Source organism: Atractosteus spatula, chromosome 16, assembly GCF_055471065.1.
Source record: "Atractosteus spatula isolate fAtrSpa1 chromosome 16, fAtrSpa1.hap1, whole genome shotgun sequence".
NCBI lineage: Eukaryota > Metazoa > Chordata > Actinopteri > Semionotiformes > Lepisosteidae > Atractosteus > Atractosteus spatula.
In genome coordinates, this window is record NC_142721.1 from 17267252 (window position 1) to 17286899 (window position 19648).

Consider the following 19648-nt stretch of genomic DNA (forward strand, 5'->3'; position numbering starts at 1 on the left):
TTCTAACACAGTACTCGTTCTAACTATATTAATACACTGTACGGACGCACTCATCGCACTAACAACCTCTATCATAATAAACTGTATTTTATATAGCGCCTTTAAAGGTGGTTTCTAAAAAGTGCTATATAGAACGACAACACCAGCAATACAAAAATCCACAAGTTGTGCACACTGAGGATACAGAGTGAGAGGAGACAGCAGATGGATGTACTGAATCCAGCAGGAGCAGAGGGATACAGAGCAGAACCAGACGTAAAGGCTCTTCTACAGGAGAAGGTTTGAGGTTTGAAGGAGTTTAGAGAAGGAGACTCTCTGATATCCTTGGGGAGAGAGATCCAGAGCTCTGGGGTGCAGCAGGAGAAGCTCCGTCACCCACAGAGTGTAGACGGGCTTGGGGGACTGATAGGAGACCAGAATCAGAGGAGCGAAGGTTGCGAGGTGGGGAGTAGGACGACAGTAGCTCAGACAGGTACTGAGACGTCTTGTGCCATGCAGAGCCTTATAGGTGAGCAGGAGGATCATGAGGTCGACACAATTCGACAGGAAGCCAGTGCAGGGACTCCAGGACAGGAGTAATGTGAACACTTGCACCAGACCCGGTCAGGATTCCGGCTGCTGAGTTTTGGACAGACTGCAGTTTGTTCAATGTGGATTTAGATACCCCAGCGAGTAGAGCATTAGAGTAATTGATTTGGGAGAACACAAATGTGTTGATCAGCTTTTCAGCCACAGTTGGTGATAACATAGGACATAGGCTAGTGCTGTTTCTGAGGTGAAAGAAAGATGTTTTGACAATATGTTGCACATTCAAATATCACCCCCAAGTGTTTCAGTTTAGACTGAAGCTCGAGTACAGTACCGTCCACAGAGAGGGCTACAGCACCAGCTTTACAAAGCTGATGACGGCCAATACGCATGGCTTCGGTCTTGTCACAGTTTAGATCAGGGGTGTCAAACTCATTTTAAGGGGGCCAAACTAACAACATTTAATCATGTCACGGGCCACACCTGCAGAGATAAATACGGATTCGAGTTTTATTATAATTTTTTTCCACATATGCAAGTGAATGTAGCCTATACAAACGAAATATCGCTTCAGTATTCATAAACGAAAATGTATTCAAGATAAAAATAAGATCAAACATTTTAGGTCGTTCCTGGCAAGGTAACTATATTGCACAAAATGAATTGAAATAAATCCATGAATTGAAATAAAAACAAAGTCAAAAACGGATAAGGTCTACATCACAAACTGTTAGCCTAGTGTTGCCCTGCCAAAGCTTTTCTTTGATGGAAGAAAGTCTAATCTGGGCATAAAAACCTGAACGACAAGTGAATATGCAATAAATTCCACCGCTTGCTCTGAAACGATCGATCGTGAGCAATCTCGTCCACGCGTGTTTGCAAGAGCAGACCCCGTCTGTGGATACACTTCTTCCCTGACCTCTAACAGGCCCCGGTTCAGAAAATCGCCCTCACAGAACGGTCTCCCTGACTTCGCTATTTCTTCAGCCGCGGTAAAATGTGCCTTCACCACAGTTCCGTGTCACTAGCAAAACGAGAGCGGTTTTTTCTACTGCTAGATTCCCGGCGCTATCTGTGTAAACGTAGCCGATCGAACGAGCTTTACTCCAGAGGGCAGGGCAGGGCGTGAGTACCAGCGCCGAGCAGCAGAGGGCGCCAACGCACCGTGTGCCTCAGGGGCCTGAGGCTGTGGCTGTGTTGGCACACAGAACCAGTACCAGTCAGAAGCATCCCCGGGAAAGACTGAGGTCCGGGGCTCATAGGCCCTGCGGGGTCACTGTCCCCACCAGAGCACAGCAGCGCCCCGAATGAGCAGACGTTAGGGTTCACAGCCGAGCTCGTCCCCCAGAACCGGGTCACCATCACCAGCGGGGTTCTGTCTGGTCAGAACTGGGTCACCCACAGGGTTCTGTCTGGTCAGAACCGGGCCACCATCACCCGCAGGGTTCTGTCTGGTCAGAACTGGGTCACCCACAGGGTTCTGTCTGGTCAGAACCGGGCCACCATCACCCGCAGGGTTCTGTCTGGTCAGAACTGGATCACTCATGGGGTTCTGTCTGGTCAGAACCGGGCCACCATCACCCGCAGGGTTCTGTCTGGTCAGAACTGGGTCACCCACGGGGTTCTGTCTGGTCAGAACCGGGCCACCATCACCCGCAGGGTTCTGTCTGGTCAGAACTGGGTCACCCACGGGGTTCTGTCTGGTCAGAACCGGGCCACCATCACCCGCAGGGTTCTGTCTGGTCAGAACTGGGTCACTCATGGGGTTCTGTCTGGTCAGAACCGGGCCACCATCACCCGCAGGGTTCAGTCTGGTCAGAACTGGGTCACTCATGGGGTTCTGTCTGGTCGGAACCGGGCCACCATCACCCGCAGGGTTCTGTCTGGTCAGAACTGGGTCACCATCACCGGCAGGGTTCTGTCCAGTCACAGCCGGGTCGCCCGCAGGGTTCGGACTCATGAGTCCCAGGTCAGCCGCATCTCACCCTGCTGTCTGTGTGAGTCCTGCAGCTCTCAGGGTAAAATAAGCCTGATGGGGAAGAGACCGCCGGTCAACAGTGCTGACCGTTAACGCCCCTCTGTCCATCCCTCCCTCAGAACCGGGCCACCATCACCCGCAGGGTTCTGTCTGGTCAGAACTGGGTCACTCATGGGGTTCTGTCTGGTCAGAACCGGGCCACCATCACCCGCAGGGTTCTGTCTGGTCAGAACTGGGTCACTCATGGGGTTCTGTCTGGTCAGAACTGGGCCACCATCACCCGCAGGGTTCTGTCTGGTCAGAACTGGGTCACCCGCAGGGTTCTGTCTGGTCAGAACTGGGCCACCATCACCCGCAGGGTTCTGTCTGGTCAGAACTGGGTCACTCATGGGGTTCTGTCTGGTCAGAACCGGGCCACCATCACCCGCAGGGTTCTGTCTGGTCAGAACTGGGTCACTCATGGGGTTCTGTCTGGTCAGAACTGGGCCACCATCACCCGCAGGGTTCAGTCTGGTCAGAACTGGGTCACTCATGGGGTTCTGTCTGGTCGGAACCGGGCCACCATCACCCGCAGGGTTCTGTCTGGTCAGAACTGGGTCACCATCACCGGCAGGGTTCTGTCCAGTCACAGCCGGGTCGCCCGCAGGGTTCGGACTCATGAGTCCCAGGTCAGCCGCATCTCACCCTGCTGTCTGTGTGAGTCCTGCAGCTCTCAGGGTAAAATAAGCCTGATGGGGAAGAGACCGCCGGTCAACAGTGCTGACCGTTAACGCCCCTCTGTCCATCCCTCCCTGGCCAGGCGGACACTGGCCTCCCCCATCCCTCCAGCAGGAGAGAGGCCTGGGGGCTGTCCAGCAGGGGGCAGTGCTGCGCCGCGGGACAGCTCCTGGCCTCAGGTGACCCCACAGTGAGCACACCTGGCCAGACAGGTGCACGGGGCTGGAGGATTCAGGCAGGAGCGCCTGGGCGCCGGCGTGGATCAGGTGCTGGGCTCCGTGAGTCACTCTCCCCCGGGGGACAGAGCATCTCTCCGGGTCTCCCGGGCCAAGTCTGGGGACGAGGTTCGTGAATCTGAAGGGCAGACCTGTCTTTCCACTCAGGAGCTCAGAGTGTGAGTCTGTGGTACTCCTGGTTTCGTTCAGGGGGATCAGTCAATCAGGAGAAGCTGCTGTTTTAGCTGGTAGCCAGCAGCTCTATCACCCCGCATCTCAGCCCAGCAGGTGTGAGCCTGGCCAGTACCTGGAGGGGAGACTCCTGGGAAAGCTGAGGCTGCTGCTGGAAGAGGTGTTAGTGGGGCCAGCAGAGGGCGCTCACCCAGCGGTCTGTGTGGGTCCTAATTCCCCAGTACAGGAGACATGACCTCCTAATAATCCCCATCTCTGAACTGGCTTCATCACTCTGCTCTCCTCCCCACTGAGAGCTGGTGTGTGTGAGGGGACTGGAGTATCATCCAGGGGGGGCTTCACACTGGTGGGGGTGCTGAGTGGAAGTCGACCACAGACACAGACAGAACCGCTGAGCTGCAGGAGGGGACTAGAGAGGCAGGCCTGGGGCTCCTGCCAACACACCGTTTACAGACCAGCAGAGTGAGGGCACACAGCTGGAGCTGGTGGACCAGACGCAGGGGCTGAGGTGTTAAAAACTGTACAATGATCTAGCAGGATCTCAGAAGCCTGAGGACAGTTTCAGTCACCATGTTGCACAAAGTCACTGCTCTGGAGTTAGAGAGGAGCTCATACACCCCTGGGCTCAAAGGACTGTCCCACACCGACGGGCCGGAGGAACTGAGTCTCTTCAGTCTGAAGGGAGTGTCTCACACCAACAGGCTGGAGGAACTGAGTCTCTTTAGTCTGAAGGGAGTGTCTCACACCAACAGGCTGAGGAAACTGAGTCTCGGTGTGGTGGTACTGTGGCTCAGGATCTGCGCCTGTACCTGGAAGGTTGCTGGTTCAAATCCCACAGCCGGCAGAAGAATCCTACTCTGTTGGGCCCCTGAGCAAGGCCCTTCACCCCAACTGCTCCAGGGGCGCTGTACAATGGCTGACCCTGCACTCTGACCCCCAGCTTCTCTCCCTGTCTGTGTGTCTCATGGAGAGCAGGCTGGGGTATGTGACAAGACACATTCCTCATGCAGGAAATTGTATAGGGCTGATAAAGTGATCTTATCTTTAGTCTTGAACAGAGGAAACTGCAAATAGACCTGGTTCAAATATCAAAGTCACAAAGTCACAAAGTCAACCCAGTGGATCTCTTCAGGATCTTCAGGGAAGAGGTTTTAAAACGGAGAACAGGAGGCAGCACTTCTTTACACACAGGGTGGTGGGAGTGTGGAACAAGCTGCCCAGCCGTGTGGCTCGGTGTGCAGGGAGAGCTGCTCCCGCGCGTCGCCCGCTGGTGTGTTAGCGATCTCAGATCTCGCTGAGCCTCAGCGCCCCCTCTGCTCACACCCCCCTCCGCTGTCCTACTTCTGCTGCTTGTGAAGGAGCGCGGCTCTGCTCACCACCCAGCCGAGCTAAAATTAGCAGCGTTTCCCACCAGCCAGGCGAGAGCAAGGAGAGACACAACCTGCCACCTGCCAGCCGCACAACAGCACAACAACACAACACAGCATGGAGACAGGAGAGACACAACCTGCCACCTGCCACCCGCACAACAACACAATAGCACAACAACAAAACAAGGAGACAGGAGATACACAACCTATACTGTTCTGCCACCTGCACAACAGCACAACAAAGCATGGAGACAGGAAAAACACAACCTACACAGAGCTGCCACCTGACACCCACACAACAACACAACAGCAGTGTACTGCCACCCACACAACAGCACAACACTACTAGATTACTAGAAACACAACACACACTGGCCAAGTATCTGACCAGGTGAGAGACAGCAAAGACAAACAGACCCTGACAGACCACAGCCTGGCCAGAGAGACTGGACACAGGCAAACCTGGCTGCCCAGAGAGGACAGGCTCAGTGACCACAGCCTGGACATAGAGACTGGACACAGGCAGACCTGGCTGTCCAGAGAGGACAGGCTCAGTGACCACAGCCTGGCCATAGAGACTGGACACAGGCAGACCTGGCTGTCCAGAGAAGACATGCTCAGTGACCACAGCCTGGACAGAGAGGCTGGACACAGGCAGACCTGGCTGCCCAGACAGGACAGGCTCAGTGACCACAGCTGGACAGAGAGACTGGACACAGGCAGACCTGGCTGCCCAGAGAGGACAGGCTCAGTGACCTCAGCCTGGCCAGAGAGACTGGACACAGGCAGACCTGGCTGCCCAGAGAGGACAGGCTCAGTGACCACAGCCTGGACACAGAGACTGGACACAGGCAGACCTGGCTGCCCAGAGAGGACAGGCTCAGTGACCACAGCCTGGCCAGAGAGACTGGACACAGGCAGACCTGGCTGCCCAGAAAGGACAGGCTCAGTGACCACAGCCTGGCCAGAGAGACTGGACACAGGCAGACCTGGCTGCCCAGAAAGGACAGGCTGTGCTCCCACTGCCAGCGGGGAGAAACAGAGACACAGATGCACTTTCTTCTGCACTGTGAGAATTACTCACTACTGTTTTGGCAACTCGGAATCTCTTTGAATTTGGAAAGTCTTTGAATGTGAATATGGGAGCAGGAGGGAGAGAGATGAAGAGAGTGAGGGGGAGTGAGACAGGCAGTGTGTGTCTGTAAGTAGGTCACAAAATCAATTGGAATCAGCTTTTCAAAGGAGCAGAGGAGGTGGGGTATATATAGACCATTTATCTGCATACTGGTGGTATGACAGATACTGTAGTACAGCGTGGTAAAGCGAGCTTCAGCACAGCACAACATTTAATAGTGTAATACTGGGTAGTGTTTGAAATACAGCATAGTACTGTGCAGTATAGTGGGGTACAGTGTAATACTGTGCAGCATAGTGGGGTACAGTGCAATACTGTGCAGTATAGTGGGGTGCAGCACAGTACTGTGCAATATAGTGGGGTACAGTGCAATACTGTGCAGTATAGTGGGGTACAGTGCATACAGCTCGCTCTTGTCTCCTTAGGGCTTGTAATTCTCTCAGCTGAGAGATCCGCGCTTCTCTTCCATCTGCCTGCCCGTGCGATAGGGCGCCAGGAGCCAGCCCGCGCGTCCTGCGCCTGCGCCAGCCCACAGCCGTGCGCCGCCGCTCTGCGCCGCTGGGGGCGCCCGTCAGCCGCTGGGGCGGCGCGTCTCTCCCGGGCGCCGGGGGGCGAGTTCGCTCTTAATTACTCGTGTGCGCTGCTGCTGCTGCTGCTGCTGCTGCCGCCGACAGGAGGGAGACACCTGCCAGCCCCCGCCCCCGCCACCATGTCCACGCACCTGCCGCGGCTCCGGCCCCGTGGGCAGGGAAGCCGGAGACCTGTGGCGCGCACACGCGTGCGGCTCCTGCCGGCTGCGCTGACGTGAGCGCCGCTGTGCGATCTGATGTTGTCCTCTCCTCCGCTCTCGGCGCTCAAACACACACACACACACGCCCGTCTCTGCCCCTGACGTCCCTCCTTCCTTCTGCCTTAACGTCTCTTTCCACGACACGCACGCACACACACACACACGGAGGGGAGGGAGCGCGAGAGAGAGGTGTGGGGGAGAGAGAGAGAGAGAGGGAGAGGGGGATCCGTTTCCACTGATGATGATAACGATGATGATGATGATGATCGGTTTTATTGACTCCACAGCGAGCGCTCAGGCGCACGACGGCAGGCAGTGAGCGAGTCCCGTCGCTGCTGGAACCAGCGCTCGACCGGAGCCGCAGCCGGAGCCCAGGGCGGCGAGCAGCGGAGGGGAGGTGGGACCCGGGGCGAAGCCGAGAGCGGCTCCCTGCCCGCAGCCAGCGAGAGCCGCGCCACAGCCCGAGCAGCACGGACAGCCGGGAGTCATGCATCTGAACACGGAGGAGCTCGGCGGCAGAGGTAGGGCAGCGGCCAGCGCGTCTTGTGTGGCGGTGCGTGACTTCGGCAGGCGCGTGTTGTGTAGCTGCGAGCGGGTAGGCAGCGCGTGTTTGTGTAGCCGTGTGATACCAGGCAGCGCGTGTTGTGTCGCTGTGTGTGCAGGTGTGAAAGCAGGCAGTGCGTGTTGTGTAGCTGCGAGCGGGTAGGCAGCGCGTGTTGTGTAGCTGTGTGATACCAGGCAGAGCGTGTTGTGTCGCTGTGTGTGCAGGTGTGAAAACAAGGCAGTGCGTGTTGTGTCGCCGTGTATGCAGGTGTGACAGCAGGCAGTGCGTGTATTTGTAAGAGTTGGGTGCTTTGTGATTAATTGTCACCGCCACCTGTATCCTGATGAAAGCGCGTACAGTCTCCGCTCACGCACCGACACGGACAGTAGTGACCCCATCGTCTGTCCGCGCCGACACGGACAGTAGTGACCCCATCGTCTGTCCGCGCCGACACGGACAGTAGTGACCCCATCGTCCTCTGTTCCCGGGACATTTTGCAGCTCACATCTTCGGCGATCACGGTGTCCTCGTGCCCCTCTGTCCGTCCTTCAGAGTCTCGTGGACTCAGGGCTCAGTGCGCCGGCGCGGCTACCTGTTGTGCACAGAGCTCGGCTCTCCGGGGTCTCCGGGCTCTCCGGGCTCCGGGCTGGCAAGGTCGCGCCTCTCCGGGCGCTTCGCTGCGCGGTGCCTCCGCGGCGTGACTGGAGCTCGGCGGAGGCGTGCTTTGCGTGCCCGTGTTTTCCTGGAGGGACGCGCCGTGGCGTGGGGTTAGGGTAAGGGCGTGGATCTGCTCGGCTGTCGAGCTCTGGCAAACCTCGTGTTTCTAAACTTCTCCCTGTGTCCCCCTTCTCCTGTCTCCTTTCCCACCCCACTCTCCCCTGCTCCTGTCTAACCTGCTCCTAACTCCTGTCTCCCTGTGTCTCCTCCCCCTGCCCCTATGTCTCCCTGTGACTGTTCTCCTGTGTCTCCCAGTGTCTCCTCCTCCCGCCCCTGTGTCTCCCAGTGTCTGCTCTCCTGTGTCTCCCAGTGTCTCCTCCTCCTGCCCCTGTGTCTCCCTGTGACTGTTCTCCTGTGTCTCCCAGTATCTCCTCCTCCCGCCCCTGTGTCTCCCAGTGTCTGCTCTCCTGTGTCTCCCAGTGTCTCCTCCTCCTGCCCCCGTGTCTCCCCGTGACTGTTCTCCTGTGTCTCCCAGTGTCTCCTCCTCCCACCCCCGTGTCTCCCAGTGTCTGCTCTCCTGTGTCTCCCAGTGTCTCCTCCTCCTGCCCCTGTGTCTCCCTGTGACTGCTCTCCTGTGTCTCCCAGTGTCTCCTCCTCCCACCCCCGTGTCTCCCAGTGTCTGCTCTCCTGTGTCTCCCTGTGTCTCCTCCTCCCGCCCCCGTGTCTCCCAGTGTCTGCTCCTGTTTCTCCCTGTGTCTCCCCCCCCCGCCCCTGTGTCTCCCTGTGACTGCTTTCCTGTGTCTCCCTGTGTCTCCTCCCCTGCCCCTGTGTCTCCCAGTGACTGCTCTCCTGTGTCTCCCTGCGTCTCCTCCCCTGCCCCTGTGTCTCCTCCCCCCGCCCCTGTGTCTCCCTGTGACTGCTCTCCAGTGTCTCCCCGTGTCTCCTCCTCCTGCCCCCGTGTCTCCCTGTGACTGCTCTCCAGTGTCTCCCTGTGTCTTCTCCCCCTGCCCCTGTGTCTCCCTGTGACTGCTCTAATGTTTCTCCCTGTGTCTCCCTGTGACTGTGAGATGTGCTTGTTGTTGAGCATGGGAGCTGGGAGATCATTGAGACGAGGAGAGCGGAAGAGGCGAGGCAGCGAGGCAGAGAGGGAGCGAGGCAGAGAGGCACTGAGGGAGTGAGCGAGGCAGAGAGGCAGAGAGGGAGCGAGGCAGAGAGGCACTGAGGGAGTGAGCGAGGCAGAGAGGCAGAGAGGCAGAGAGGGAGCGAGGCAGAGAGGCACTGAGGGAGTGAGCGAGGCAGAGAGGCAGAGAGGGAGCGAGGCAGAGAGGCACTGAGGGAGTGAGCGAGGCACTGAGGCACTGAGGCACTGAGGCAGAGAGGCAGAGAGGGAGTGAGCGAGGCAGAGAGGGAGCGAGGCAGAGAGGCACTGAGGGAGTGAGTGAGGCAGAGAGGCAGAGAGGCACTGAGGGAGTGAGTGAGGCAGAGAGGCAGAGAGGCACTGAGGGAGTGAGCAAGGCAGAGAGGGAGCGAGGCAGAGAGGGAGTGAGGCAGAGAGGCACTGAGGGAGTGAGCGAGGCAGAGAGGCAGAGAGGGAGCGAGGCAGAGAGGCACTGAGGGAGTGAGCGAGGCAGAGAGGCAGAGAGGGAGCGAGGCAGAGAGGCACTGAGGGAGTGAGCGAGGCAGAGAGGCAGAGAGGGAGCGAGGCAGAGAGGCACTGAGGGAGTGAGCGAGGCAGAGAGGCACTGAGGCACTGAGGCAGAGAGGGAGCGAGGCAGAGAGGGAGTGAGGCAGAGAGGCACTGAGGGAGTGAGCGAGGCAGAGAGGCAGAGAGGGAGCGAGGCAGAGAGGCACTGAGGTAGTGAGTGAGGCAGAGAGGCAGAGAGGGAGCGAGGCAGAGAGGCACTGAGGGAGTGAGCGAGGCAGAGAGGCAGAGAGGCAGAGAGGCAGAGAGGCACTGAGGCACTGAGGCACTGAGGCAGAGAGGCAGAGAGGCAGAGAGGCAGAGAGGGAGCGAGGCAGAGAGGGAGCGAGGCAGAGAGGCAGAGAGGGAGCGAGGCAGTAAGCGATTAGTCTTCACTCCTGCTCCAGAGAAGCACATGCTGCTGTTGTGAAAGTGATTGGGGGACAGGGGGGCCCCACTCCTGCCCTTCAGTAACCCTCTCCTGCCCCACTCCTGCCCCTCACACTAACCCCCTCCTGCCCCACCATCCCCCTCACTGCCCTCTCCTATCCCTCTCCTGCCACTTCCCCCCCTCACTGCCCCCTTCTGCCCCCCCGCCCCTCACTCAGAGGGGAGGGAGGGGGGCAGGAGAGGGGCAGTGAAGGGAGGGAGAGGGGCAGGAGGGGGTTAGTGAGGGGGAGGGAGAGGGGCAGGAGGGGGTTAGTGAGGGGGAGGGAGAGGGGCAGGAGGGGGTTAGTGAGGGGGAGGAGTGGGGCAGGAGGGGAGGGAGAGGAAGAGTATTGTGAGAAGAGAACAGGTGACAGAGGAACAGAGAAACAGAGACAAGGCTCAAGAAATACCAATAAATAAATAATTCAGAACTGGAAGGCTGTGTCACCAGAAGCACTTAGACATAATTGAATAAACATGTTAAAAAGTCCCGTTTTATTCCATTACGATCAATCGGATTAAAAAGAAAGTTTTGCAGCTGAATGTCTTGCTGCTGGCTGATCCTTCCCAGCCCCGTCTGTCTCCTGCCCTCTGCGTGTGACTGTCCGAACAGCTCGGTCTCTGTCCGGCCCGTCGGCCCGTCGGCCCGTCGGCCCGTCGGCCCGCTGCCCGGTACCGGCTCGCTCCACACCGACAGCTGCACACGGGGGCGGGCCGAGTCTGGCTTTGGGACAGCAGAGCCCAGTCATTCATGGATCCCCTGTGGAATATAGTAACAGTGCAGTAGGACAGTCCTGTTACAGTAGGGGCTACAGTCCCAGTGCAGTAGGACAGTCCTGTTACAGTAGGGGCTACAGTCCCAGTGCAGTAGAACAGTCCTGTTACAGTAGGGGCTACAGTCCCAGTGCAGTAGGACAGTCCTGTTACAGTAGGGGCTACAGTCCCAGTGCAGTAGGACAGTCCTGTTACAGTAGGAGCTACAGTCCCAGTGCAGTGGGACAGTCCTGTTACAGTAGGAGCTACAGTCCCAGTGCAGTAGGACAGTCCTGTTACAGTAGGAGCTACAGTCCCAGTGCAGTAGGACAGTCCTGTTACAGTAGGGGCTACAGTCCCAGTGCAGTAGGACAGTCCTGTTACAGTAGGGGCTACAGTCCCAGTGCAGCATGACAGTCCTGTTACAGTAGGGGCTACAGTCCCAGTGCAGTAGGACAGTCCTGTTACAGTAGGGGCTACAGTCCCAGTGCAGTAGAACAGTCCTGTTACAATAGGGGCTACAGTCCCAGTGCAGTAGGACAGTCCTGTTACAGTAGGGGCTACAGTCCCAGTGCAGTAGGACAGTCCTGTTACAGTAGGGGCTACAGTCCCAGTGCAGCAGGACAGTCCTCTTACAATAGGGGCTACAGTCCCAGTGCAGTAGGACAGTCCTGTTACAGTAGGGGCTACAGTCCCAGTGCAGTAGGACAGTCCTGTTACAGTAGGGGCTACAGTCCCAGTGCAGCAGGACAGTCCTGTTACAATAGGAGCCACAGTCCCAGTGCAGTAGGACAGTCCTGTTACAGTAGGGGCTACAGTCCCAGTACAGTAGGACAGTCCTGTTACAGTAGGGGCTACAGTCCCAGTACAGTAGGACAATCAATCAATCAATCAATCAATCAATCAAAGTTTATTTATCAAATGCACAACTGTACAGTGTGCAGCAGTGGTTGCTGGCAGTGAAATGTCTTTTCTACAAGTGAGAGAAACTCAGAAAAAACTCAATAGGAACAGAGCTGCGATGTGTCCAGGGTGTCTGCAGTACATTCTGTCCAGGTAGTGCAGTACGCACAGTACAGTGAGAACTGTGTGTCCATGTAGCCGTTACAGGTGATTTGCTGAAGGAGCTGCAGGTTGGCTAGTTAGCAGTCTTATTGCCTGGAGGTAGAAGCTGTTCCGTGATCTGTTGGACTTGGACCGAATGCTTCGGTACCGTTTACCGGACGGTAGGAGGGAAAACAGTTTGTGACTGGGATGACTGGGGTCCTTGAGAATGGACCTGGCCTTCTTCAGACATCTAGCTGAGTAGATCTCCTGGATGCTTGGTAGCTCACAGCCGGTGATGAGCTGCGCTGACTTCACCACCCTCTGCAGTGCTCTGCGACCCCGGGCGGAGCAACTCCCAGACCAGGCAGTGATGCAGCCAGTCAGGATGCTCTCAATAGTGCACCTGTAGAGCCTGGCCTGGATATGTGACGGCATGCTGAACTTCTTTAGCCTGCGGAGGAAGAACAGGCGCTGCCGTGCTGTCTTGTCCACGCTATTGGTGTGCTGGGTCCAGGTTAAGTCCTCTGAGATGTTAACTACCAGGAACTTAAAACTGCTGACCCTCTCCACTGCAGTCCCATTGATGTAAATAGGTGTGTGGTCTCCTCCCTGGTGTTTCCTATAGCCCACAATCATCTCCTTTGTCTTACTGATGTTCAGAGAGAGGCTGTTCTCCTGGCACCATGCTGCCAGGGTTTCAACCTCCTCCCTGTATGCAGACTCTTCACCATCTGTGATCAGGCCAATGACTGTTGTATCGTCCGCAAACTTGATGATGGAGTTTGAGTGATGCCTGGTGACACAGTCATGGGTAAATAAGGAGTAGAGGACAGGACTAAGCACGCAGCCTTGGGGGGCTCCAGTGTTTTGAGTCAGGGTAGAGGATATGTTGGTGCCCACCCTCACCACCTGCGGACGTTCTGTCAAGAAGTCCAGGATCCAGTTACAGAGAGAGGTGTTCAGTCCCAGGTCCTGGAGCTTGATGGGACTGTAGCTCCTATTGTAACAGGACTGTCCTACTGCACTGGGACTGTAGCTCCTACTGTAACAGGACTGTTCTACTGTACTGGGACTGTAGCCCCTACTGTAACAGGACTGTTCTACTGCACTGGGACTGTAGCTCCTACTGTAACAGGACTGTCCTACTGCACTGGGACTGTAGCTCCTACTGTAACAGGACTGTTCTACTGCACTGGGACTGTAGCTCCTACTGTAACAGGACTGTCCTACTGCACTGGGACTGTAGCTCCTATTGTAACAGGACTGTCCTACTGCACTGGGACTGTAGCTCCTACTGTAACAGGACTGTCCTACTGCACTGGGACTGTAGCTCCTACTGTAAAAGGACTGTCCTACTGCACTGGGACTGTAGCTCCTACTGTAACAGGACTGTCCTACTGCACTGGGACTGTAGCTCCTACTGTAACAGGACTGTTCTACTGCACTGGGACTGTAGCTCCTATTGTAACAGGACTGTTCTACTGTACTGGGACTGTAGCTCCTACTGTAACAGGACTGTTCTACTGCACTGGGACTGTAGCTCCTACTGTAACAGGACTGTCCTACTGCACTGGGACTGTAGCTCCTACTGTAACAGGACTGTCCTACTGCACTGGGACTGTAGCTCCTATTGTAACAGGACTGTTCTACTGCACTGGGACTGTAGCTCCTACTGTAACAGGACTGTCCTGCTGCACTGGGACTGTAGCTCCTACTGTAACAGGACTGTCCTACTGCACTGGGACTGTAGCTCCTACTGTAACAGGACTGTCCTGCTGCACTGGGACTGTAATTCCTACTGTAAAAGGACTCCTGTTACAATAGGAGCTACAGTCCCAGTGCAGGTTGAAGGCATCAGTGCTGTGCTGTCAGAGATGAGTGATGTGATTAAACACACACACACACACACACACACACACACACACAGAGTAATTCATGCCCTGGGCACTCTCACTCCAGCTCGCCGGCTCGCTGGCTCGCTCTCCCTCGCTGGAAATAGCCTGCTGCTCATCGCTGACTCCCTTCCTCTCCCTCCTCTCCTGCTCTCTCAGGTCCGCCAGCAGCGGAGAGGAGAGTGGGAGGAGAGAGAGACGGGAGTCTGCTTGTCAAGGTCAGGTGGAGGAGAATCCGTGCAGGGGGCTGCTGGCACTGACGGAGGGATAGAGAGCAGGCACAGGCACGGGGGAGAGCAACAGGGACTGGGGAAGGAGAGAGGGACTGGGGAAGGAGAGAGGGAGAGACAGGGACTGGGGAAGGAGAGAGGGACTGGGGAAGGAGAGAGGGAGAGACAGGGACTGGGGAAGGAGACAGGGACTGGGGAAGGAGAGAGGGGGAGAGAGGGACTGGGGAAGGAGAGAGGGGGAGAGAGGGACTGGGGAAGGAGAGAGGGGGAGAGAGGGAGAGAGGGACTGGGGAAGGAGAGAGGGAGAGACAGGGACTGGGGAAGGAGAGAGGGACTGGGGAAGGAGACAGGGACTGGGGAAGGAGAGACAGGGAGAGAGAGGGACTGGGGAAGGAGAGAGGGAGAGAGAGGGACTGGGGAAGGAGAGAGGGAGAGAGGGAGAGAGAGGGACTGGGGAAGGAGAGAGGGAGAGAGAGGGACTGGGGAAGGAGAGAGGGACTGGGGAAGGAGACAGGGACTGGGGAAGGAGAGAGGGACTGGGGAAGGAGACAGGGACTGGGGAAGGAGAGACAGGGAGAGAGAGGGACTGGGGAAGGAGACAGGGAGAGAGAGGGACTGGGGAAGGAGACAGGGAGAGACAGGGAGAGAGAGGGACTGGGGAAGGAGAGAGGGAGAGACAGGGAGAGAGGGACTGGGGAAGGAGAGAGAGAGAGACAGGGACTGGGGAAGGAGAGGGAGAGACGGGGACTGGGGAAGGAGAGAGGGACTGGGAAGGAGAGAGGGACTGGGGAAGGAGAGAGGGACTGGGAAGGAGAGAGGGAGAGAGGGACTGGGGAAGGAGAGAGGGACTGGGGAAGGAGAGACGGAGAGAGAGGGACTGGGGAAGGAGAGAGGGACTGGGGAAGGAGAGACGGAGAGAGAGGGACTGGGGAAGGAGAGAGGGACTGGGGAAGGAGAGACGGAGAGAGAGGGACTGGGGAAGGAGAGAGGGACTGGGGAAGGAGAGACGGAGAGAGAGGGACTGGGGAAGGAGAGAGGGACTGGGAAGGAGAGAGGGAGAGAGGGACTGGGGAAGGAGAGAGGGAGAGACGGACTGGGGAAGGAGAGAGCGACTGGGAAGGAGAGAGGGAGAGACAGGGACTGGGGAAGGAGAGAGGGAGAGACGGACTGGGGAAGGAGAGAGCGACTGGGAAGGAGAGAGGGAGAGACAGGGACTGGGGAAGGAGAGAGGGAGAGACGGACTGGGGAAGGAGAGAGCGACTGGGAAGGAGAGAGGGAGAGACGGATTGGGGAAGGAGAGAGGGAGAGACAGGGACTGGGGAAGGAGAGAGGGACTGGGGAAGGAGAGAGGGAGAGACAGGGGGAGAGGGACTGGGGAAGGAGAGAGGGACTGGGGAAGGAGAGAGGGAGAGACGGACTGGGGAAGGAGAGAGGGACTGGGGAAGGAGAGACAGGGAGAGAGAAGGACTGGGGAAGGAGAGAGGGAGAGAGAGGGACTGGGGAAGGAGAGAGGGAGAGAGAGGGAGAGAGGGACTGGGGAAGGAGAGGGAGAGAGAGAGAGGGACTGGGGAAGGAGAGAGGGAGAGAAGGGACTGGGGAAGAAGAGAGGGACTGGGGAAGGAGAGAGGGAGAGACAGGGACTGGGGAAGGAGAGAGGGAGAGAGAGGGAGAGAGAGGGGGAGAGGGACTGGGGAAGGAGAGAGGGAGAGAGGGAGAGAGGGACTGGGGAAGGAGAGAGGGGGAGAGAGGGACTGGGGAAGGAGAGAGGGACTGGGGAAGGAGACAGGGACTGGGGAAGGAGAGAGGGAGAGAGAGGGAGAGAGGGACTGGGGAAGGAGAGAGGGGGAGAGAGGGACTGGGGAAGGAGAGAGGGACTGGGGAAGGAGAGAGGGAGAGACAGGGAGAGAGGGACTGGGGAAGGAGAGAGGGAGAGAGGGACTGGGGAAGGAGAGAGGGAGAGACAGGGACTGGGGAAGGAGAGAGGGAGAGAGAGGGACTGGGGAAGGAGAGAGGGACTGGGGAAGGAGAGAGGGAGAGAGAGAGAGGGACTGGGGAAGGAGAGAGGGAGAGACAGGGAGAGAGGGACTGGGGAAGGAGAGAGGGGGAGAGAGGGACTGGGGAAGGAGAGAGGGGGAGAGAGGGAGAGAGGGACTGGGGAAGGAGAGAGGGGGAGAGAGGGAGAGAGGGACTGGGGAAGGAGAGAGGGGGAGAGAGGGAGAGAGGGACTGGGGAAGGAGAGAGGGGGAGAGAGGGAGAGAGGGACTGGGGAAGGAGAGAGGGGGAGAGAGGGAGAGAGGGACTGGGGAAGGAGAGAGGGAGAGACAGGGACTGGGGAAGGAGAGAGGGAGAGACAGGGACTGGGGAAGGAGAGAGGGAGAGAGAGGGTCTGGGGAAGGAGAGAGGGGGAGAGAGGGAGAGACAGGGACTGGGGAAGGAGAGGGGGAGAGAGGGAGAGACAGGGACTAGGGAAGGAGAGGGGGAGAGACAGGGACTGGGGAAGGAGAGAGGGAGAGACGGACTGGGGAAGGAGAGAGGGGGAGAGAGGGAGAGAGAGGGACTGGGGAGGGAGAGAGGGAGAGACAGGGACTGGGGAAGGAGAGGGGGAGAGAGGGAGAGACAGGGACTGGGGAAGGAGAGGGGGAGAGACAGGGACTGGGGAAGGAGAGAGGGACTGGGGAAGGAGAGGGGGAGAGACAGGGACTGGGGAAGGAGAGAGGGACTGGGGAAGGAGAGAGGGAGAGAGGGACTGGGGAAGGAGAGAGGGAGAGAGGGACTGGGGAAGGAGAGAGGGACTGGGAAGGAGAGAGGGAGAGAGGGACTGGGGAAGGAGAGAGGGAATGGGGAAGGAGAGAGGGAGAGAGGGACTGGGGAAGGAGAGAGGGACTGGGGAAGGAGAGAGGGACTGGGAAGGAGAGAGGGAGAGAGGGACTGGGGAAGGAGAGAGGGACTGGGGAAGGAGAGAGGGAGGCTGGGGGGTTGACAGAGCCGAGAGGAGAAGGGAAGATGGGAGGAGCAGGAGACAAAGTGATTCTTTCAGACGTGGATGAGTCTCTGAACACTGAGCCCTGCTGACAGAGCAGACTGCTGCCCTGTTCTCTCTCCCTCTCTCCCTCCTTTCCCTCCTCCTGGACACCCTCTTTCTCCATTCTTTATCCTTCCCTGCCTCTCCCTGCCTCTCCCCCTCTCTCTCCCTCTCTGTACCACTGATGGGTACAATCAGTGTTGCCAAAGCAAATAAAAAATAATAAAATTAACACGAAACAAAACAAAAATAAAAGTAAAATAAAATCTACAGACATATTACAGACATTTACAACAAAGACATATTATAAAATATTGGCATATACTGTAGACAGATGGAGCATTATTGGGAGACAGACTCACTGTTGCTCAGGCTGGGACAGGAGATCACATACTGGGCTGCCAGTTCAACTGAGTTCCCTCCTCCCTCTCCCAGTAGGATTGGGACCCGTTGTGATTCTGGCAGGTGTGGGAACTCTGGGATTAGATTTCTGAATTTAGGGAAGAATGTTTCTCTAATCCCAGAGTGTCTGTCACAGTGCAGTAGGAAGTGCAGCTCTGTCTCTATTTCTCCCCGCTGGCAGTGGGAGCACAGCCTGTCCTCTCTGGGCAGCCAGGTCTGCCTGTGTCCAGTTTCTCTGGCCAGGCTGTGGTCACTGAGCCTGTACTTCCTCAGGGTCTGTTTCTTTTTGCTGTTTCTTATCTTGGTCAGATATTTGGCTAGTGTGTATTGTCTGTTTAGGGTTCTGTAGCATTCCAGTTTATGTTGTGTTTGTGTGTGTGTGTCCCAATGTGTGAGATATTGCTGTTTGATCTGTGCTGTGATGTGGTTGAGTCTGAGTTGTGGTGCTCTAGCAGTGCTGTCCTGATGCTGGTTAGTGTCGGTGTGGCTCAGGTCAGTGAGCCTCAGGACCAGCTGGCTCAGGGGGCTCTGTTTTGGGCTCAGCTCTTGGCTCAGCAGGGCTTTGTGGTGGTAGGAATTTTGGTCGCTGTTTTTTAGGTGTAGCCAATACTTTAATACTCTTTTCTATATGTTTATCAATAGTGGGTACTGGCCTAATTTGGCCCTGCACCCGTTGTCAGGTGTTTTTCTCTGCACACTGAGGATGTTTCTACAGATCTCCATGTGCAGAGTTTCTGTGGGGTGTTTGTCCCATTGAGTGTACTCCTGGTCTGTGAGGGGACCCCACACTTCACTGCCGTATAGGGCAATGGGTTGGATTACACTTTCAGATATTTGGAGCCAGATTCTTGTTGGTGGGTTGATGTTGAAGAGCCTCCTTCTTGTGTAGAAAGCCCTGAGTGCCTTCACTGCCAGGTCAAAACTCCCAGATGTGTGCTCCAATGTGTTGTTATTGAGTGTGAATTTGTACCTGTTTCCCTGAGGTCTGGCTTTCTTCTGGAAAACCATAACTCTGGTCTTGTCCTGATGGGCTGGCAGTGCCCAGGTCTGACAGTGCTGCTCCAGCAGTGCCAGGCTCTGCTGCAGCCCCTGTTCTATGAGTGACAGAACTGCCTCTCCCTGCCTCTCCCTGCCTCTCCCTGCCTCTCCCTCTCTCCCTCTCTCTGCTCAGTGTAGCACAGCTGCTTCACACTGACTCTGTCGAGGGAGGAATAAAACACAAATCTCTTCTGGATGAGTAAAGAACAATAGAAGCTGCAAACAGAATAGCGAGGGAGCCTGAGCGGCAGAGAGCCGTCTGTCCCACATTCCGGCTTCCGTCAGCCTCCTGAAGAGGAGAGGGTGAGGGCTGGACTCAGGGCTCGGCAGACAGAGGAGAGCTCCTGGCTCTGGCCTTAATGCAGCACAGCCGTGCAAAAACACCACAATATACAGCCTGGCCAGAGAGGACAGGCTCAGTGACCACAGCCTGGACACAGGCAGACCTGGCTGCCCAGAGAGGACAGGCTCAGTGACCACAGCCTGGACATAGAGACTGGACACAGGCAGACCTGGCTGCCCAGAGAGGACAGGCTCAGTGACCACAGCCTGGCCAGAGAGACTGGACACAGGCAGACCTGGCTGCCCAGAGAGGACAGGCTCAGTGACCACAGCCTGGACAGAGAGACTGGACACAGGCAGACCTGGCTGCTCAGAGAGGACAGGCTCAGTGACCACAGCCTGGCCAGAGAGACTGGACACAGGCAGACCTGGCTGCCCAGAGAGGACAGGCTCAGTGACCACAGCCTGGCCAGAGAGACTGGACACAGGCAGACCTGGCTGCTCAGAGAGGACAGGCTCAGTGACCACAGCCTGGCCAGAGAGACTGGACACAGGCAGACCTGGCTGCCCAGAGAGGACAGGCTCAGTGACCACAGCCTGGCCAGAGAGACTGGACACAGGCAGACCTGGCTGCCCAGAGAGGACAGGCTCAGTGACCACAGCCTGGACACAGAGACTGGACACAGGCAGACCTGGCTGCCCAGAGAGGACAGGCTCGGTGACCACAGCCTGGACAGAGAGACTGG

At 57.2% G+C, this 19648-nt stretch overlaps 1 protein-coding gene across 1 annotated transcript in view; it reads left to right on the forward strand.

Annotated features, from left to right (window-relative positions):
* Positions 1-492: 492 nt before the first annotated feature.
* The window catches only part of LOC148819706 (uncharacterized), a 104966-nt gene continuing 85810 nt past the window's right edge, over positions 493-19648 (forward strand). The window contains exons 1-6 of the mRNA XM_088935222.1: positions 493-508; positions 1818-2497; positions 2626-3174; positions 3306-3402; positions 6624-6939; positions 7271-7446. Coding sequence (XP_088791348.1) covers positions 493-508; positions 1818-2497; positions 2626-3174; positions 3306-3402; positions 6624-6939; positions 7271-7446 — 1834 coding nt within the window. The remainder of the gene's footprint in view (positions 509-1817; positions 2498-2625; positions 3175-3305; positions 3403-6623; positions 6940-7270; positions 7447-19648) is intronic.